The sequence below is a fragment of the Dermacentor variabilis genome, chromosome 2 (assembly GCF_050947875.1).
Source record: "Dermacentor variabilis isolate Ectoservices chromosome 2, ASM5094787v1, whole genome shotgun sequence".
Taxonomy (NCBI): domain Eukaryota; kingdom Metazoa; phylum Arthropoda; class Arachnida; order Ixodida; family Ixodidae; genus Dermacentor; species Dermacentor variabilis.
The window spans coordinates 171,981,723-171,996,813 of record NC_134569.1 but is presented as its reverse complement, the minus strand read 5'-3'; the positions used below and the strand labels follow the sequence as shown (position 1 = coordinate 171,996,813).

The 15,091-nt window shown below is 46.9% G+C and overlaps 1 protein-coding gene across 5 annotated transcripts in view; it reads right to left on the bottom strand.

Annotated features, from left to right (window-relative positions):
* LOC142572949 (activating molecule in BECN1-regulated autophagy protein 1A-like) overlaps positions 1-15,091 on the bottom strand; it is a 120,037-nt gene that overhangs the window by 21,226 nt on the left and 83,720 nt on the right. For all 5 annotated transcript variants that reach the window (XR_012826175.1, XM_075682415.1, XM_075682417.1 and 2 more), the window contains 3 exons: positions 11,435-11,611; positions 8,241-8,842; positions 865-1,069 (listed from right to left, as the gene is read on the bottom strand). Coding sequence is in view for 4 of the 5 variants with exons in the window: in XM_075682415.1 (XP_075538530.1) it covers positions 865-1,069; positions 8,241-8,842; positions 11,435-11,611 (984 nt within the window). In the remaining variant the exon portion in view is untranslated. The remainder of the gene's footprint in view (positions 1-864; positions 1,070-8,240; positions 8,843-11,434; positions 11,612-15,091) is intronic.

Sequence of the window (15,091 nt, the reverse complement as noted above, 5' to 3'; positions counted from 1 at the left end):
TGGCTATGCTGCCTCCTCTCGCCATAATCAATGGGCCCAACTGCAAGAGCCAGAGCAATATCCAATGGCTTAGGCCTCCGATAAACATGGCCCGTTGTAGTATGACCACGTGCGAGCACTGGGCACCGTTCTTCGGCTTAGCGTTCGGAAAAGGAGCAACACAATGTACGCGCTCGCCTTAGGCGCAAGGCACCACAGACGAGCTCAAGTCTGATCAATGGCTAAACAAAGGGGATAATGAAACAAACAAGAAACAAAAGGGACAACGGCTCGCTCTGCCGATCGCGGGTCTCAAGTGCCACCCCTTGAAATCGGACCGTAGAACAAGCCCCCCACCCCCCCCACTGCCGACAGCCGTCACGGGTAGAAAGGGGGACGCATAGGAATGGTAGAACAGGTAAAATGCCCACACAAAGGCACCAGGTGCCCCAAAATTGCCACATGCTTAGTGCCTATGGCATTGTGCTGCTGAGCTTGAGGTTGCGGGTTCTATGCTGGCAGCAACAACTGCATTTCAATGGAGGTGGAATGCAAAAAAACACTTGTTTACTTAAGGACTCAGATGCACGTTGAAGAACCCCAGGCGATCAAAATTAACCTGGAGTCCACGACTATGGCTTGCCTCATAATCATATCGAGTTTTTTTGGCACATGCGATTGCAGAACTTGCTATGTATTTTTTAACATTTGACGGTTTGTCATCATATTCATTCCCACATCTTTTTTTGGTACTGTGACATTCGAATTAACCAAGATTTTATTGCACCACCACTGTGGTAACACAAGGTACGGTACTAATACCAAACGCGCCCTTAAGCTTCGTGTCTGGGCAACGCAAAGAGGTTCCTTATGGGCGACACTCACTGAGTCGTGGTCGAAAGCCCCCCTCGTAGAGGAGCGAGAAGTATGCTGTAGAGGGTGGGGGGCCCATCCAGAGAGCGTCCAGGGCGGTTAGCCGAGCAGAAGGGCCCCCTGACAGGATCACGGGCAGTGGTGGGGACCGCGGTCTCGGAGGCACAGGGGCCGTGGGCCTTACGGGTGGCGGTGACGATGGTGGAGACACGTGCACCTGCACATGACCATCAAGGTAAACCTAGCCGGTCACGCCGTGTGATAAAAAAATAACGGTCATCAAAACGAGGGCAGCTAAACATTTTTAAAATTTTTCCTTTAAATATCGAGTGTCACCCCCCGAGACTTGGTGAGGCTGCTTCCTATAAGGTGATGGTCCGGGCTATTTGCTGCATGATAAGACAGTTTGTCTGTTTCCTTTTCTATGCGTTTTGTGCTACTCACTGTATAATTGCTTCCTATGCTTCAAAACACTTCTACGGCACAGCTGAAAACTACAAATACAAGCTGCAAAGAGGGACTATTGTCTGTATGTGAGCCATGTAGAACTGGCTGGAAATGCTGCTGCCCACTGAGACGTCCAATGCAAATTGTGAAATATTGTGAAATATACAAAATATTGCGAAAGCGAGTTGATCTTTGAAAGTGATCAGCCAAGCATATGGCCCAAGTTTGTGAACGTGTTTCTACGCGCACATACGCTTGGCTTTAGCCTAGACAGTCATGGACCACAATTTTCCAGCAATGTCTTTCATTTTAATTGTTTTCCCAATTCGGCTATCATCAAGGCAACGCTACACCAGTGTTATCATTAGGATCAGCTGGCCACAAATGGGGGAACAGAATGCACATGACAAATCACGCAAACAGCAAATGCAGCCTTTACAACTTAGTGGCTTGGCTTGGCTTGTCCTGCGGTTTGGGCTCGGCCAGCGACTACTAGTAGATTGACTAGGCTTCACTAGTTTCAGTTTCAAGACGGCGCGCTGGTGACATGGCCAATGACCATTGTGGCAATGCATCAGAACCAGATTGCCCCTATTTTTCTTCGACACAGCCGTGCAACCGGAGTCCGAATTATCGTACGACACACTGTAAGGTGTTCGAAATTTCGGCCGTCCTTATACATTATGTCTGGGGCCAGTGGCAACGCTGTGGAGCTGTCCGAATAATTAACCCTGTATGAATTAGCAATGTGCAAGTGTATTTGACATTGCCATTCCAAATGAAGAACTGTGTACTATTCTACTAATTTACTAAACCTCCATGTTAAAAGGCCCTTCATCAGGCCCCATGGCAAAATTTGGTTCTACACTGGAAGCTGTAAAGCGCAGCCTAAGAAGCGTTTAACTGGAATAATTTTTTAAATACCTTCATTACTGGAGGAGAGATACAGTCAACGCCTGTTACAATGGATCCACACACAAGAAACTTTCGTATCAGACTATTCTTCTCGCTTACTTTGTTCTGCCTATATTATCAATGCAACCAACTCCACTTTTAACGGACCCAGCTATAATGGACTGTTCGCTACAATACAGAAAATTTGGGACATATTGCATCTGAGTGGTGTAAATAAAACACACTTTGAATAAACATACGTAGTGCCACAAGTACGCAGTGATGCATACTTGTGGCACTGTACTGCATGCAACTATTTTCGGCCACATGCGGAATTTGCAAAAATACACTTTTTCTTAGGGAATGAATACACTAGCGGCAAGCTTCCAGGAATGCCATGCAACACCCAACCGGTGGAGAGTCTTTGTAATGAACACCACCACCGCCCAGCGATGTTGTCTCTGTGTCAGGCAAGCACCAAAAGACACACTAGCCCTAACCAGCTTTGAAGCCAAGCCGTAGCACACGGTGGCTCAAAAACAGCAGCCAACAGTTGCAAAATTTGAAAACGATTTTTGAGAACGGTTTATTTCTCCTCGCATCAACTCGTACAAAAATGAAGATATACGATGCCATTCATGGCGTCGAGACTGCGAGGTGCCCGAGCTGCCTCTCATGCAATGCAGTGGCCGCCAGACGCGGGCTTCGAGTTGTACTTGCCTTGTACCACGGCTCTCGTTCGTGCTAAAGATTTGACTGCAGTTGTCGCTTGGCGTGAAACGTAGAATTAAGGCATTAGTTTGCGCTGCCGGCCACTGTGTTGCGTGCAAGACTGAAGATGATGTTTGTCATTGGGGGTGACGACGTGCTCGGGCCTGGTGGCATGCACGGCAGCACTCGCTGGCCAGCCGGATCCCTGCCATTGTACCGGCAGTTAATCTTGCTGTTGTGCGGGTGTATATCGACAAGTGTACTTGCTTATCCTTTCTTTTCTTCACCAAAAATAAAGAAGAAAATAAACAAGTACTTGTGTCAATATACTGTATTTACTCGCATAATGAATGCACTTTTTTCCCAAAAAATATGCGCAAAGTTGGGGGTGCATTCATTATGTGGGGTAAAATTTTTAACACTTTTTTTTTTTTCCGGCCACCTCTAAAGAAAGTCCGTTTCACCCGAAATGCCAACCATGAATTATGATAGCAAATGTGCAGACAGCTACAGGAAGTAAGGATAGTAGTTTTATCGGCCGTATAAACTTGCAAACACTTGCTACTGCGCGAACTGAGTGGCAAAAACGCAACATGCACAACAGTACTAGCCGCCACCGACTCAGCGCCTGACGCAGATTGCTTTGAAAATACGGCGCACCGCGGCTGTGCAATGCACAGTTGCTGCCAGAGTAAAACGTTGCGCACACCCCACCCTACCTTCTTCACCCCAGGCGCCATGTGCACGACAGAAGATGACGCATTTCCTTACCGGTTTCCTCCCTAGTACGCAGGAGATTGATCCACAATTAATTGTTGGCGGCCCTCGGGCACGGCTGTGCAATAAGCTGTTGCTGCCAGAGAACAATGCCGCTGTCCCTACCTACCCTCTACCTCGGGGCCTTTTGCGCGACGAAAGATGGTGTATGAGATCGAGCCGCGATGGTCCGCTTTCCTCGCGCGCTTTCACTCACACCTATACCATGTGGCACGTGGCATCGACAATGACAGCAAGAATGCGCCTGGAGCACACATATAATTGCTATAGCAGTAAAAGTAGGAGACACGGTACGATTTGGAGTCTGACACGGCGTTGGACACAATCGCACCCTCCAAATGCCATATCAGGTGCTGAATCCTACAGTGTGTCTCCTACTTCACAGCAGCAAGTTCAGGGTACGATCATTACGCGAGAAACAACAACAACAACAAAAAAACACTTCTTGAGTGGAAAAGTGGGGGCTGCATTCACTATGCGAGTACGTTCATTACGCGAGTAAATACGGTATATATACGCTCTAGTACCGGCAACACTTGTCAGCATTCTGTGTCGAGAAAACAGCACAAAGATGCAGTGCTGCATGGCTGTACAATTACCGCATAAACCTGTTCCTCTATAGCTACCGTATCTACTCGCATAATGATTGCACTTCTTTGTAAAAAAAATTGCCAGAAATTCAGGGGTGCAATCATTACACGAGTTAAATTTCCTGCGAAAAGAAAATTTCTTTTTTGTCATCCAGCAGCAAATGCGGGATGAGAATAGGTCAACAAACAGGCAGCTGCCGCTGTAACAGTGCGGGACACCAAAACAAAAATGGTGGCCTGCGGAGCAAGCCAAACGCGCTTTTCAGCTGTTCTCATGGCACGCAGCGTCAGTATACTTTGCATATAGAATAGTCAGTGCATCCTATATATATAATACGCTTGTTTGTTAAAGATGGCCAAACCTCATGAGGGCCCCTTTCGAGGGACACTAAAGGCAAACATTAAGTCAAGCTAAAGTGATAGACTAGTCCTTGAGAATCTCTAAGGCGTCAATATTATCGCGAACAGAACCTTAATTATCGAGAAATTGAGGTAAATGCAGGACATGATTAGAGACTCCTTAGGGTGTTCAATTACTTGCCTGATGATGAAAGCACTCCTCAGTTAAATTCTGTCACTAGTACTCAACCACTTGTTGCACAAAACATCCTTGTATTGTATTATAAGACGAAATGAAATGCTACTTGTCCAGTTCTATTTCACTTTTAGAAAAAAGAACTCGGTGAAATAACCCTGACAGCAATGTGGGTGGCCAAAAGGTTTCGATTTCACTCGACTCTGCATTGCACACGCTTTTGCATTTCAACAGTTGTCACATAGTGCTGCGCTGGTTTTGCTGGCTCACGAAACTCGCGCAAACTGCAAGTAGCAGAGAATTAAACTTCCATGTAATGGCGAATGCCCAAACGGTCCATGCCACTTGACCAAAAAGCAGCTGCAGTCGCGAATCCGCCACCCTGTCTTGCTTTGGTATTGCCGTCTGTCGGGCGCTGCTTTACTCAACGATGTCAGCAAGTGGTGGTGATTGCGTATGCAACGTCACCACTCCTCCAGTTGGGTGGTGGAAGAGTTGAATCGCAATAAAGATATTCGGAGCCTTCAGATGCAATTTTCTCATAAACTAAATATTTTCTTGGCACGAAACAAGCGTTGCGAGGTTTTTGGAATGGTATTTAAACAGCCCGCGATGACTCAGTATTTGCCTTTAGTGTTCCTTTAAGGAAGAGGATGTGTTGCATATAGAGTTTCTGTTCCGATTTCATTGTGAACACCACAGTGGCACTATGGTTGTTATCTGTATAGTATAAAGGTGCGTCATCCAATAAACTGGGCTTTTCGTCTACAGCAGTCATGGCTTTCACTAGTCAGTTGCACAAGTAAAGCACTTCACTATTTTCGAGAGATGTTTGTTGTTCAACTAGCACGCCAAAACATCTCAACCAAACAGAACAAAGAAGCTGCAGTCTGCTTTATCAGTGAAGCCATGGAGAACAGTTTATGCACACTCGAACCTCATTATAATGAAACGAGATTTATAATGAAACAAATTCAACGACTGATTTTTCGGATGGCCAATTTTTCGAACATGCCCCATAATTTGGATGCTTTTTCAGCACTGCCACATACCCCATAGAGCCAATGTATAAGGATGTCTGTAACTTTGAAGGCTGAAACCCTTCACCATGCATCCAATTTTTCGACTTTTCGTCATAACTGCAGTTGCGAAACGGCATCAACCCTTTATTGACAAATGTTGCCTAGAGACAACACGCCAGAAACATGTATTTTTCTTGCTGAATTTGGGAATTTACTATTAATAAACTTCTGGGCCAAATATCTTCAGCCAACACTGAATGACAGGCAGCAAGTATCACTGGTTGGTTTAGAGCAGGAACACTGAAAGAGGCAAAAATTGATTCGGCATGCGACTCGCTTTCTTTTGAAAGCAGAATTCTGCATTCTTTTCCTGTCGGTCAAAACATCCAGTAGTCAGATTCAATTGTTATAACCAATAACACAGCATGGGAACATTATATGAGCGGTTTATTTTACCATACAACACACACACAAGTTCACGCCGCCACGGCTGCCCACTGTCACCATATTTTTCAGCATACAACCCGCACCTACAATTACAACAGACTGGAAAGAAAAAAAAAAAGATCAGTGCACATAACCCGTGGAAATAACTGCCTACAACAGTGCTCAAGTCTTTGTGAAAACAGTCTCCACTGGTGGATGCTGACACAGTCGGGTTCTCACGACGGGCTTGATGGACGTGAATAGGCGACCATGAAGGAGGGAAGTCGGGAGCTTCAATGCACAGGGATGGGGAGAGGGGTGGGGTTCCATAGGAGATAAGTTAACGAAACTTTAAACAGCAGAGAACCTCGCCTTAGGGTGTGGCTTCCTGGCAGCGTGCACCACAGTGCTGTGAAGCCAGATCTCATGATGAAATTCGCACACAGTGCAGTCCACTTGCAACGATACCACACATAACAATATATCGGTTATAACGATGAGTTGACTGAAGAATATCAACTAATGCATTAGGGCTATGAGAGAAAAAACATATATAACAATATTTGATTCACCACATATCGGATATAACAGTCAAAATTTTGCCTTCTAATTGGCATTTTTCCATGCAGAATAATTATGACATTTGTGCTGCAAAGTTCCCTTCAAACAAATGATGTTGTCACGGGGCGAAGCTTTGCCTACGTGAGTTCATGTCTGCCGCCATTACCTCGCAGCGCGCCCTGCTGTTGGTCCCGCCCTTGTGCAATAGAAAAAGCCACGGAGAGCATCGTGAGTTGGTGCAGCACACCACAAGGTAGCGCCAGCCGCTTTGCGTCCACATCACCCACAATCGTGCTCCATGCGTCCGGAGAAGAGGGAGAGATAAACAGAAACGAATAGCATAGCAATGCCCGCCTTTCTACACTCTCTCAGCAAGCGTGGAAATGGGCCGCAGAAGCAGCCTCAAAGCAGTAGACAGCCCTGTTAGTAGAAGATGGTACCGACAAAGCGCAAAGCTGTGTGACAAAGGTGCAAATTTTGCAAGACTCAAAGAAGTGCGAGCTCGTGCAGGAGCACTGCGACCACGACGGCTGCAACAAGGGGCCATGCCAATCAACAGAAAAGGCAGGCTTGTGCACCAGGGCAAAATCCTGCATGACAGGGAAACCAACACGATGGAAGCCGTTGACATTACCGAGCTCTGGGAGCACGCCGCAACCGACGATGAAACAGGCAGTGCTTCGATGGAGGAGATTTTGAGTGCAGATTGTGCTGCCTTGCTCTTTGAGGAGATATGCGATGGTGCGATCGTTGGCGCGACAGACTCCAGCGTTGTGTGACGGAGAAGATGACAGCAGTGGCAATGACGACTAGATTGACAATGGCTTGTCTTTGATACCGACCCCGACTGAGTCATTCATTGATTTCATGCAAGCTAGATTATTGCTGCCAGTGTCCACGCAGCAGCTGGACACGATGCAAACTGCGGTTGTGACCCTGAAACTCCAACCTGAAGCCAACATATTGCCACTCCTGGTGCCCACTACTGAAAGCAAGTGCAGATTTCTGGCTATTTCAACATGCCTAATGCTTGACATGCTATTTAGAGGTATAAATAAACATATTTTTCACTGCCTACTTTCTACAACATACACTTTTAGCGAAGTGGCAAATTTGGTTTAGCTATAAAAGTATGTTTGATAGTTTTTCTCTCTCTTTATTTTTTTAACGACAGTTCAGATATAGCGATGATCGGTTCTAACGATCGGAACATTCATTCTTATTCATATCATTATAAGTTGACTGCACTGTATAACCCATACCCAACCTTACTGTTAAATACTACTTTGAATTATTGGTGCGGGTTATACGCATGAAAATACAGTATATTCAATAAATTGTTAAATCCAGTACTGTTATAAGTGGGCTTTGACTGCAGTTTCAAGAGGAGACTAGTCCCAAAAGCACGTAACTGTAGTCACCAACCTCAGGAACAGATGGGTCCTCCTCCGGCACAACAGGGGGTGGCGAGGCCGGCCAGAAGCGGTTGCGCCGCAACATCCTCCTCCGTCTCCTGGACGACGACGAAGACGACAGCGACCTATTGCCAGCTGCATCAACTTCCATGTGCCCAAAGTCGAGGCTCTCTTCATCCGAGGAGTCCAGCGAGTCCGACGACGAGGACGACGAAGCCAGCGGATTGCCAGTCCTGGTGTCCACCAGTCGTACAGCATGGAGGCGCCTGCGTTGGTGGTGGTGCCGCCTCAGCCTCGGGCATTCCATCGGTCGATGAGACGGAGGAGGGGTAGCAGGAACGCCCGCTGGTCTTCCCAACATGGGAGCAGCGCTGGCAGCAGCAGATGGTGAACCAGAAGTGCTACTGGCGGAGGAGTGCACACGGCCGTGGCGGTAGCTGTGGCCGCCATGGTTCGTGGATGAAGATGACGACGACGGTGGGGATGAAGAAGGAGGGCTACCGGAGTTGGTGGTGCCCGATGAGGTAGATGTGGCGTTTAGGTGGAGCTGAGTAAGCCGATAATCAGCAGCCAGTATCCGCTGCATCTGACGCGTCAGTTGGAGACTCATCTCTGCAATGGCAATCAAGGAGAGAAGACATAAAACGGTGGAGTTAAGCTGTGCAAATTGCCATTGGTTCACTTTCATGTGGCCACAGTGCGCCACTTAGACTATCTGTCCCTGATAGTCTAGAACTGTTTGGAACCGCTGTCCCACATTTGATTTTCTCGAACAGCTTACAAAGTTCGACCCACCAGTACGAGGGCTGCCAGAATCACATTTGTTTTTCACTGACCAGAAGTCACGAACTTCTGCGGACTCTTAGAGCTGTGAGCAGATTTTTGCCCAGACCAACACAAGCAGCCAGCAGACGACATCTGTCTGAAAAAGATTCGTACGTCCCTTGCCCCCATGTCGTGTTATTTAAAGCGACAAGCAGAGTGATGAGGCGCACGTGCTTGCTTTTCTTGATGCATTTCTCAAAATCTCTCATGCTCATTGATGTGCGAAGTAAACAGATGGATTTCACTTTTTTAGGTGAGTGAAGCTGGCATGTGTGGCTGTTTCTTGCTGGTGGCTGGAGTGGTATACAATAACAATAAGACATTCATGAAATTTTCAACATGTGTTGGTCCCTTCTGTTGCCATGTTCGAGTGTTTGCTTTTTGACATGCATGATTAGTAGATGGTGAAATTTTGCGGCAAAACACACACGCTCTCTGTCCTAGCCATGCCTCACATGTAGTAACGCCATCGGCCCTTTCCCAGACGGGTCTAACGGGCTTCGAGGTCCATACATAACGTAATTGCATTTTCTTAACCTAACGAGTTTTTTTTACAACATATGAGTGTGATATACAACTCCCTTTTTTTTTTTTTTTTTTGTGAACAGCAATGCGGTAAGTTCAAGATCTTGTTTTTGTCCGTGTAGAAATTTCGCTTCAATTTTGCACGCGACGAGCTAGCTTACAGGATAGACTGGAGGGAACTGTGGCACTAGTGTCCATGGGAGCTGCAAGCAGGGTGGTTCAGGCAGCGTGGGAATGATGGGTAGTACATGGATTTACCTCAACTTCGTCCTGGCTTTAAACGGCTTCATGACTTTGTAAAGCGTTTCTCTTCAAGAAAGTACTGCATTGTAAAAAGTTACATAAGCATTAAAACTGTCCGAAGGCAGGATTCCAACACATGGACAAGCAGAACCACTGCGATTAGCAGCGATTATGCATGCTGGCAGAGTCTTATTACCTACTGCATTTAAGAATTGTATTGATTGCTTTGAAATTTAGGCCAATGAAAGCAGGTAAAATGTAATAAATGAAGCCACAAGGACGTCTGAAGCCACAAGCATGAAGATCAGACAAATCCATGTACTAACCATCATTTCTATGGTGGCTGAACGGTCACACTGTCAGAGTTCCCTCTAGTAATTACTGTAGGAAACTCTATGGCTTACAGTAGTTAAAAGTGGCATGAAAAAGAGAGGGCACGACATAAATTACAGTATAACGATGCTTTGCAAACACGTACTACGAGCTCAGGTTGCAATATTCCACTATGCAAGCTTCGTGGTTGCGTTTGCAACGTGGCCTCTTGTCACGGTGCTTTTAGGTGAAACCTCCTCAAACAGTGGTCCCCAGCAGCTGGGTCATGCGACTGTGACGTACCCTCCTGTCAGGGCTAGTCAGACCCGAAGCCACGATGGTTTGCGGGCATTCTGGGATGTACAGGACACTGCCTGTCCTACCTGTATATATAGCTGCGTTTTTGTCTTTTGTGCCTCACCTGTGTCGCACCGGTTTGCTTACACAGGTCAACACACCAGGGTTGGATCTAGAGTAGCATAAATGAGGGGAGGGAGGGGGGATATAACCTCATCAAATAATAGAGAGTGGAAAGGTGATTTCCTGCTTCCTCGTGACCACCATTTGTGTCGAGACATCACAACACATAATCACCTCCTGGGGAACAAAATCGGAGATGGTTCGTAGAAAAGCAGAACAACTATTATAGTGGCGTGTTTAGGGTGATCTGAAGCTTGCCAGTGTTTTTTTATAGGGTTGACAGGTTGAGGACCTTCATTTAATGCAGGAAATGAAAAGCCTAAATTGTCACACCAACGTACCTGCCAGCCTGCGAACTTTTAAAATTAGTAATAATTTGTGAAGTCCCTCGGACACACAGCACTACTGTCAGGAGCACCATCATACAGTCACTGCCAGGAGGGGACACAGAGGGTGCGTATAGGGTGATGGGGGGATAGCGCACATATTTTAAACCTTGCCCTGAGCCCACAAGCAGCAGCAAACTTGGAACAGCAGAGACTGACAAGGAAAACATTGTTTTTAGATTATGGCGACTTCTTCGACAACTTGCTGTTGCTGGTTTCCGCTGCTTCAGGAACTTGTCCACATAAACTTGCTCAAATGAAGCACCCTTTCACCATTAGAAGACTTCCAACGGAAGTTTTGGAGATCACAAGCGATACATTTCTTGCAAACAGAATGTATTATTTTTCATAACACTTGACGCAACGACACTCGTACAATTTCAAAATGAGGCCACATTCGCAAATCTTACGGAAACTGCCTGCACTCCTTTAGCCCAATATATGATCTGCTGACCAAAGCCGTGCACTGTCCCCCTAGCACGTGCAGGCTCACCGACAAGCCAGAGGCAGTACGCCAGGTCCCAGTGCTGGTTGGGGGCCGTGTCGTCCTCTCCCTCTCTTCTGCGACGCTCGGCAGCTATGGATGACCGCAGCTGGTGGTCAGCTGCCTCCGCCTCCCAGGCCGGGCCTGCACCTGACTGGCTGGACCAGGGGCCAGCTGCCACGGCCGCTGTGAAGAGAACAACACACAGTGGTAAGTCTCGACAAACAACTCTCCACGAGGCCACAACACCACCTAAGCCTTGTACAGCCACCGTCAGACTTAATGGAAAACATATCTGCAGCGGCCAAACTTTAAAACAGACTTGGGCTGTAAGGAGCAAACGTCACATTAACCTAGCAGGTTCAAGTTACCTTCGCAGGAGAAGGGAGAAATGCACGTTTAAGACATGTTCAACTCGATATCACGGCAACTGTAAAAAAAAAAAAGCTCACTTTTGCTTGTAATGCAAAACAGTACTGCAATTGATTGCGCAATATGTGTGGGTGAGTCTCGAATTGTTTTGTGGGGTATTTGTTGGATTACACATTTGCAGGCGCATGCAAGCAACCTCCTTTCCAGAAGAAAACAAATGCAGACCAAGCTGTCTTCATTTGTGAAGGTAGAGTAAACCTCGTTATAACAAAACAGGATATAATGAAGTAATGGACTTAACAAAGTAAGTGAAATTACTCTTGAAATCCCCACAGAGATTCACAATTTAAGCCTTGTTCTAATGAAGTAACGCTATTCTGCAAATATAGATGTAACAGACTGTCCACATTGATACAAATGGCAGCTAATACAAAGGCAGCCATGTAAGGTGCTAAGAAGTCGTGTTGTGCACGCTGAAAATTCTTTTGCTCGTTCACTAAGATTTCATTGCATACATAGCCATGAAGCATTTCCACGGGCCACAAGGCCGTCTTCTTCCATGCATGCTTAAAGTTGTGCACCCCAATGGGCATACATTGCAGTAAAGGGCAACGATGGATATAATGACGTAATTGATACCACATTTTCTGCAATTCCTTCAACTTTACTATATTGAGGTTTTACTGCACTCCCTGATAGCGGAGACATAGCTCTTTCTTCCTCCATTACCGCTGACTTCACCTGAACTACTTCACCTTGGCGCTAGTTTATGAATAAGCTACACAGCATGGCATCAGCCAATCACGACAGCTGATGGTGAGAGTGTACTCTCCAGTGGTAGCATTTTTTCTGCTGTGGCATCGGTAAAGTGTTCGAGGGGTGAAATGATCTGTTAGAGGCAAGTTGAAATGTTGCGAGGCCCAGAAAAAAAACTTTCGTCTTACTTCTTTATAATCTCGTAAAGCAAGACTAAGGGATTCCTGCAATCATTACCGGCGGACATCAGCGAGCCAGGCAGACATCAAAATGGCTACGGGCAGTAACGAACAGCTACTGCTATCAAACAGCCACCTCTTCTTATACTAAGTCATTATCCAGGGAGGAAAATATGTTCGAGAGAGTGAAGACTGCTGTGTTGTGTTCAAAAAGGAAAAGGAACAGGCTGAAACTTTCATTATTTCAATCCCGAATTCAGGCCTCAGTGGACAACTTGAAACTGACTGGTCGGCAAGAATGTGCCTGACCCAGCAGGTCACCCCAAATGTCATTCCACTGGCTGCAGTGTCTGCTTTGGTGATGCTAGGAGACAGTGAACATGTTAACGAGGTGCAACACCCCTCCAAAGATAGTGTCACGTGGTTGACGGTTGAGGACACAGCAACAAAACTGTGAATGGCGAAACTAACCTTATTGGGCAAACCTGTGCCCAGAAAAAACAGGCTACGCTCAATGCTCAACGAAAACGGCGAACACAGTAGGCTTTTACATATCAGTCGTCGAATGTTCCAGAGTAATCCCTGGGAACCGTGTGCCTTCCACAAAGTTCTACACTATTCGCGTCGTGCATACATGCAATCAGATTACACAAGGTTCGGTGACGGGCATCGGATGGAACCATCGATAACATTCCAGAAACTTCTGATACATGCAGGCGCTTCCTGCGCTGTGCGATAACATTTGTTAGGCAGTGAAACGTGGTCGCCCAATAAAGATAAAGAAGTACACGTGTCTCTTCAAAAGCATCGACCTGATGCTGCAAGCAAACGGAAGTAATAAAAAAAAAACCCGTAGCACAGAAACAACAAAATAACGAAGTTCGTCAGCGTGCGTAAAAGGGTTTAGGACGCACCAGGTGCACCACTTCAAATCGTATGCGGCACTGCTGCGAATGAGAAATGCCGTCTGGCGTGACCTCACAGTCCAGTGCACTAATACGTCAGATGACCTTGTAGGGTCTCAAATAGCGTCGAAATAGTTTCTCACTCAGTCCTCGTTGACGTATTGGGGTCCAAACCCAAACACGGTCGCCAGGCTGGTACTGGACGTAGTGTCGTCGGAGGTTGTAGTGTTGGCTGTCGGTATGCTGCTGGTTCTTGATACGTAGGTGGGCGAGCTGTCGGGCTTTTCCGGCGTGCTGGAGATCGGTAGTGACGTCAAGATTCTCATCGTCAGTGACGTGCAGCAGCATGGCGTCGAGCGTCGTTGTTGGGTTCCTGCCATAAACCAGCTTAAACGGCATGATCTGTGTTGTTTCTTGCACCGCCATCTTGTAAGCAAAGGTTACGTACGGCAGAACGGCATCCCAGGTCTTGTGTTCGACGTCGACGTACATTGCTAGCATGTCGGTGAGGGTCTTATTCAGGCGCTCCGTAAGACCATTCGTCTGTAGGTAGTAGGCAGTTGTCGTACTGTGGCTTGTCTGGCTGTATTGCAGAATGGCTTGGGTGACATCCGCTGTAAAGGCTATTCCTCTGTCGGTGATGAGGACTTCTGGGGCTCCATGTCGCAAGCAGGATGCTTTCGACAAAAAATTTCACCACTTCGGCTGCGCTACCTTTCAGCAGAGCAAAGCGGGTGAGGTAGTTCGTTGCCATGACGATCCACTTATTTCCAGTTGTTGTCGTTGGAAAAGGTCCCAGGTCCATCCCGATCTGCTGAAATGGTAGGCAAGGAGGCTCGATTTGCTGTAGTAATCCCGCTAGCCTTATCGGTGGTGTCTTGTGTCGCTGACAGTCTCGGCATGTCCTGACGTAATGGGAGACATCGGCGGTCAGGCGCAGCCAATAATACCTTTCCTGTATCCTTGATCCATCCGAGGTGTCCAGCGGTCGGATTGTTATTTAGGGCGTGCAGTACTTCTGGATGCAGCTCTGACGGAACAAAAAGAAGGTAGTTGGCATGGACTGGTGAGAAGTTCTTCTTTACGAGTAGGTTGTTCTGAAGCGAGAACGAATACAATCCTGGCTTAAATGCCCCAGGGACAATGTCGGTTTGCCCTTCCAAATACTCAATGAGGTTTTTCAGCTCTGAGTCTGCTCGTTGGTGTTCAGCGAAGTCTTCCGAGCTTAATATTCCAAGGAAGGCATCGTCATCCCCGCCATCTTGCGGTGGCGAGTCAATGGGGGTGCGTGATAAGCAATTGGCATCAGAGTGTTTTCGTCCGGACTAGTAGGTTACAGTGAGATCATATTCTTGCAGTCTTAGGCTTCATCGCGCCAGCCGTCCTGAAAGGTCCTTTAAGTTCGCTAGCCAACACACGGCGTGATGGTCGCTGACGACTTTGAATGGCCTGCC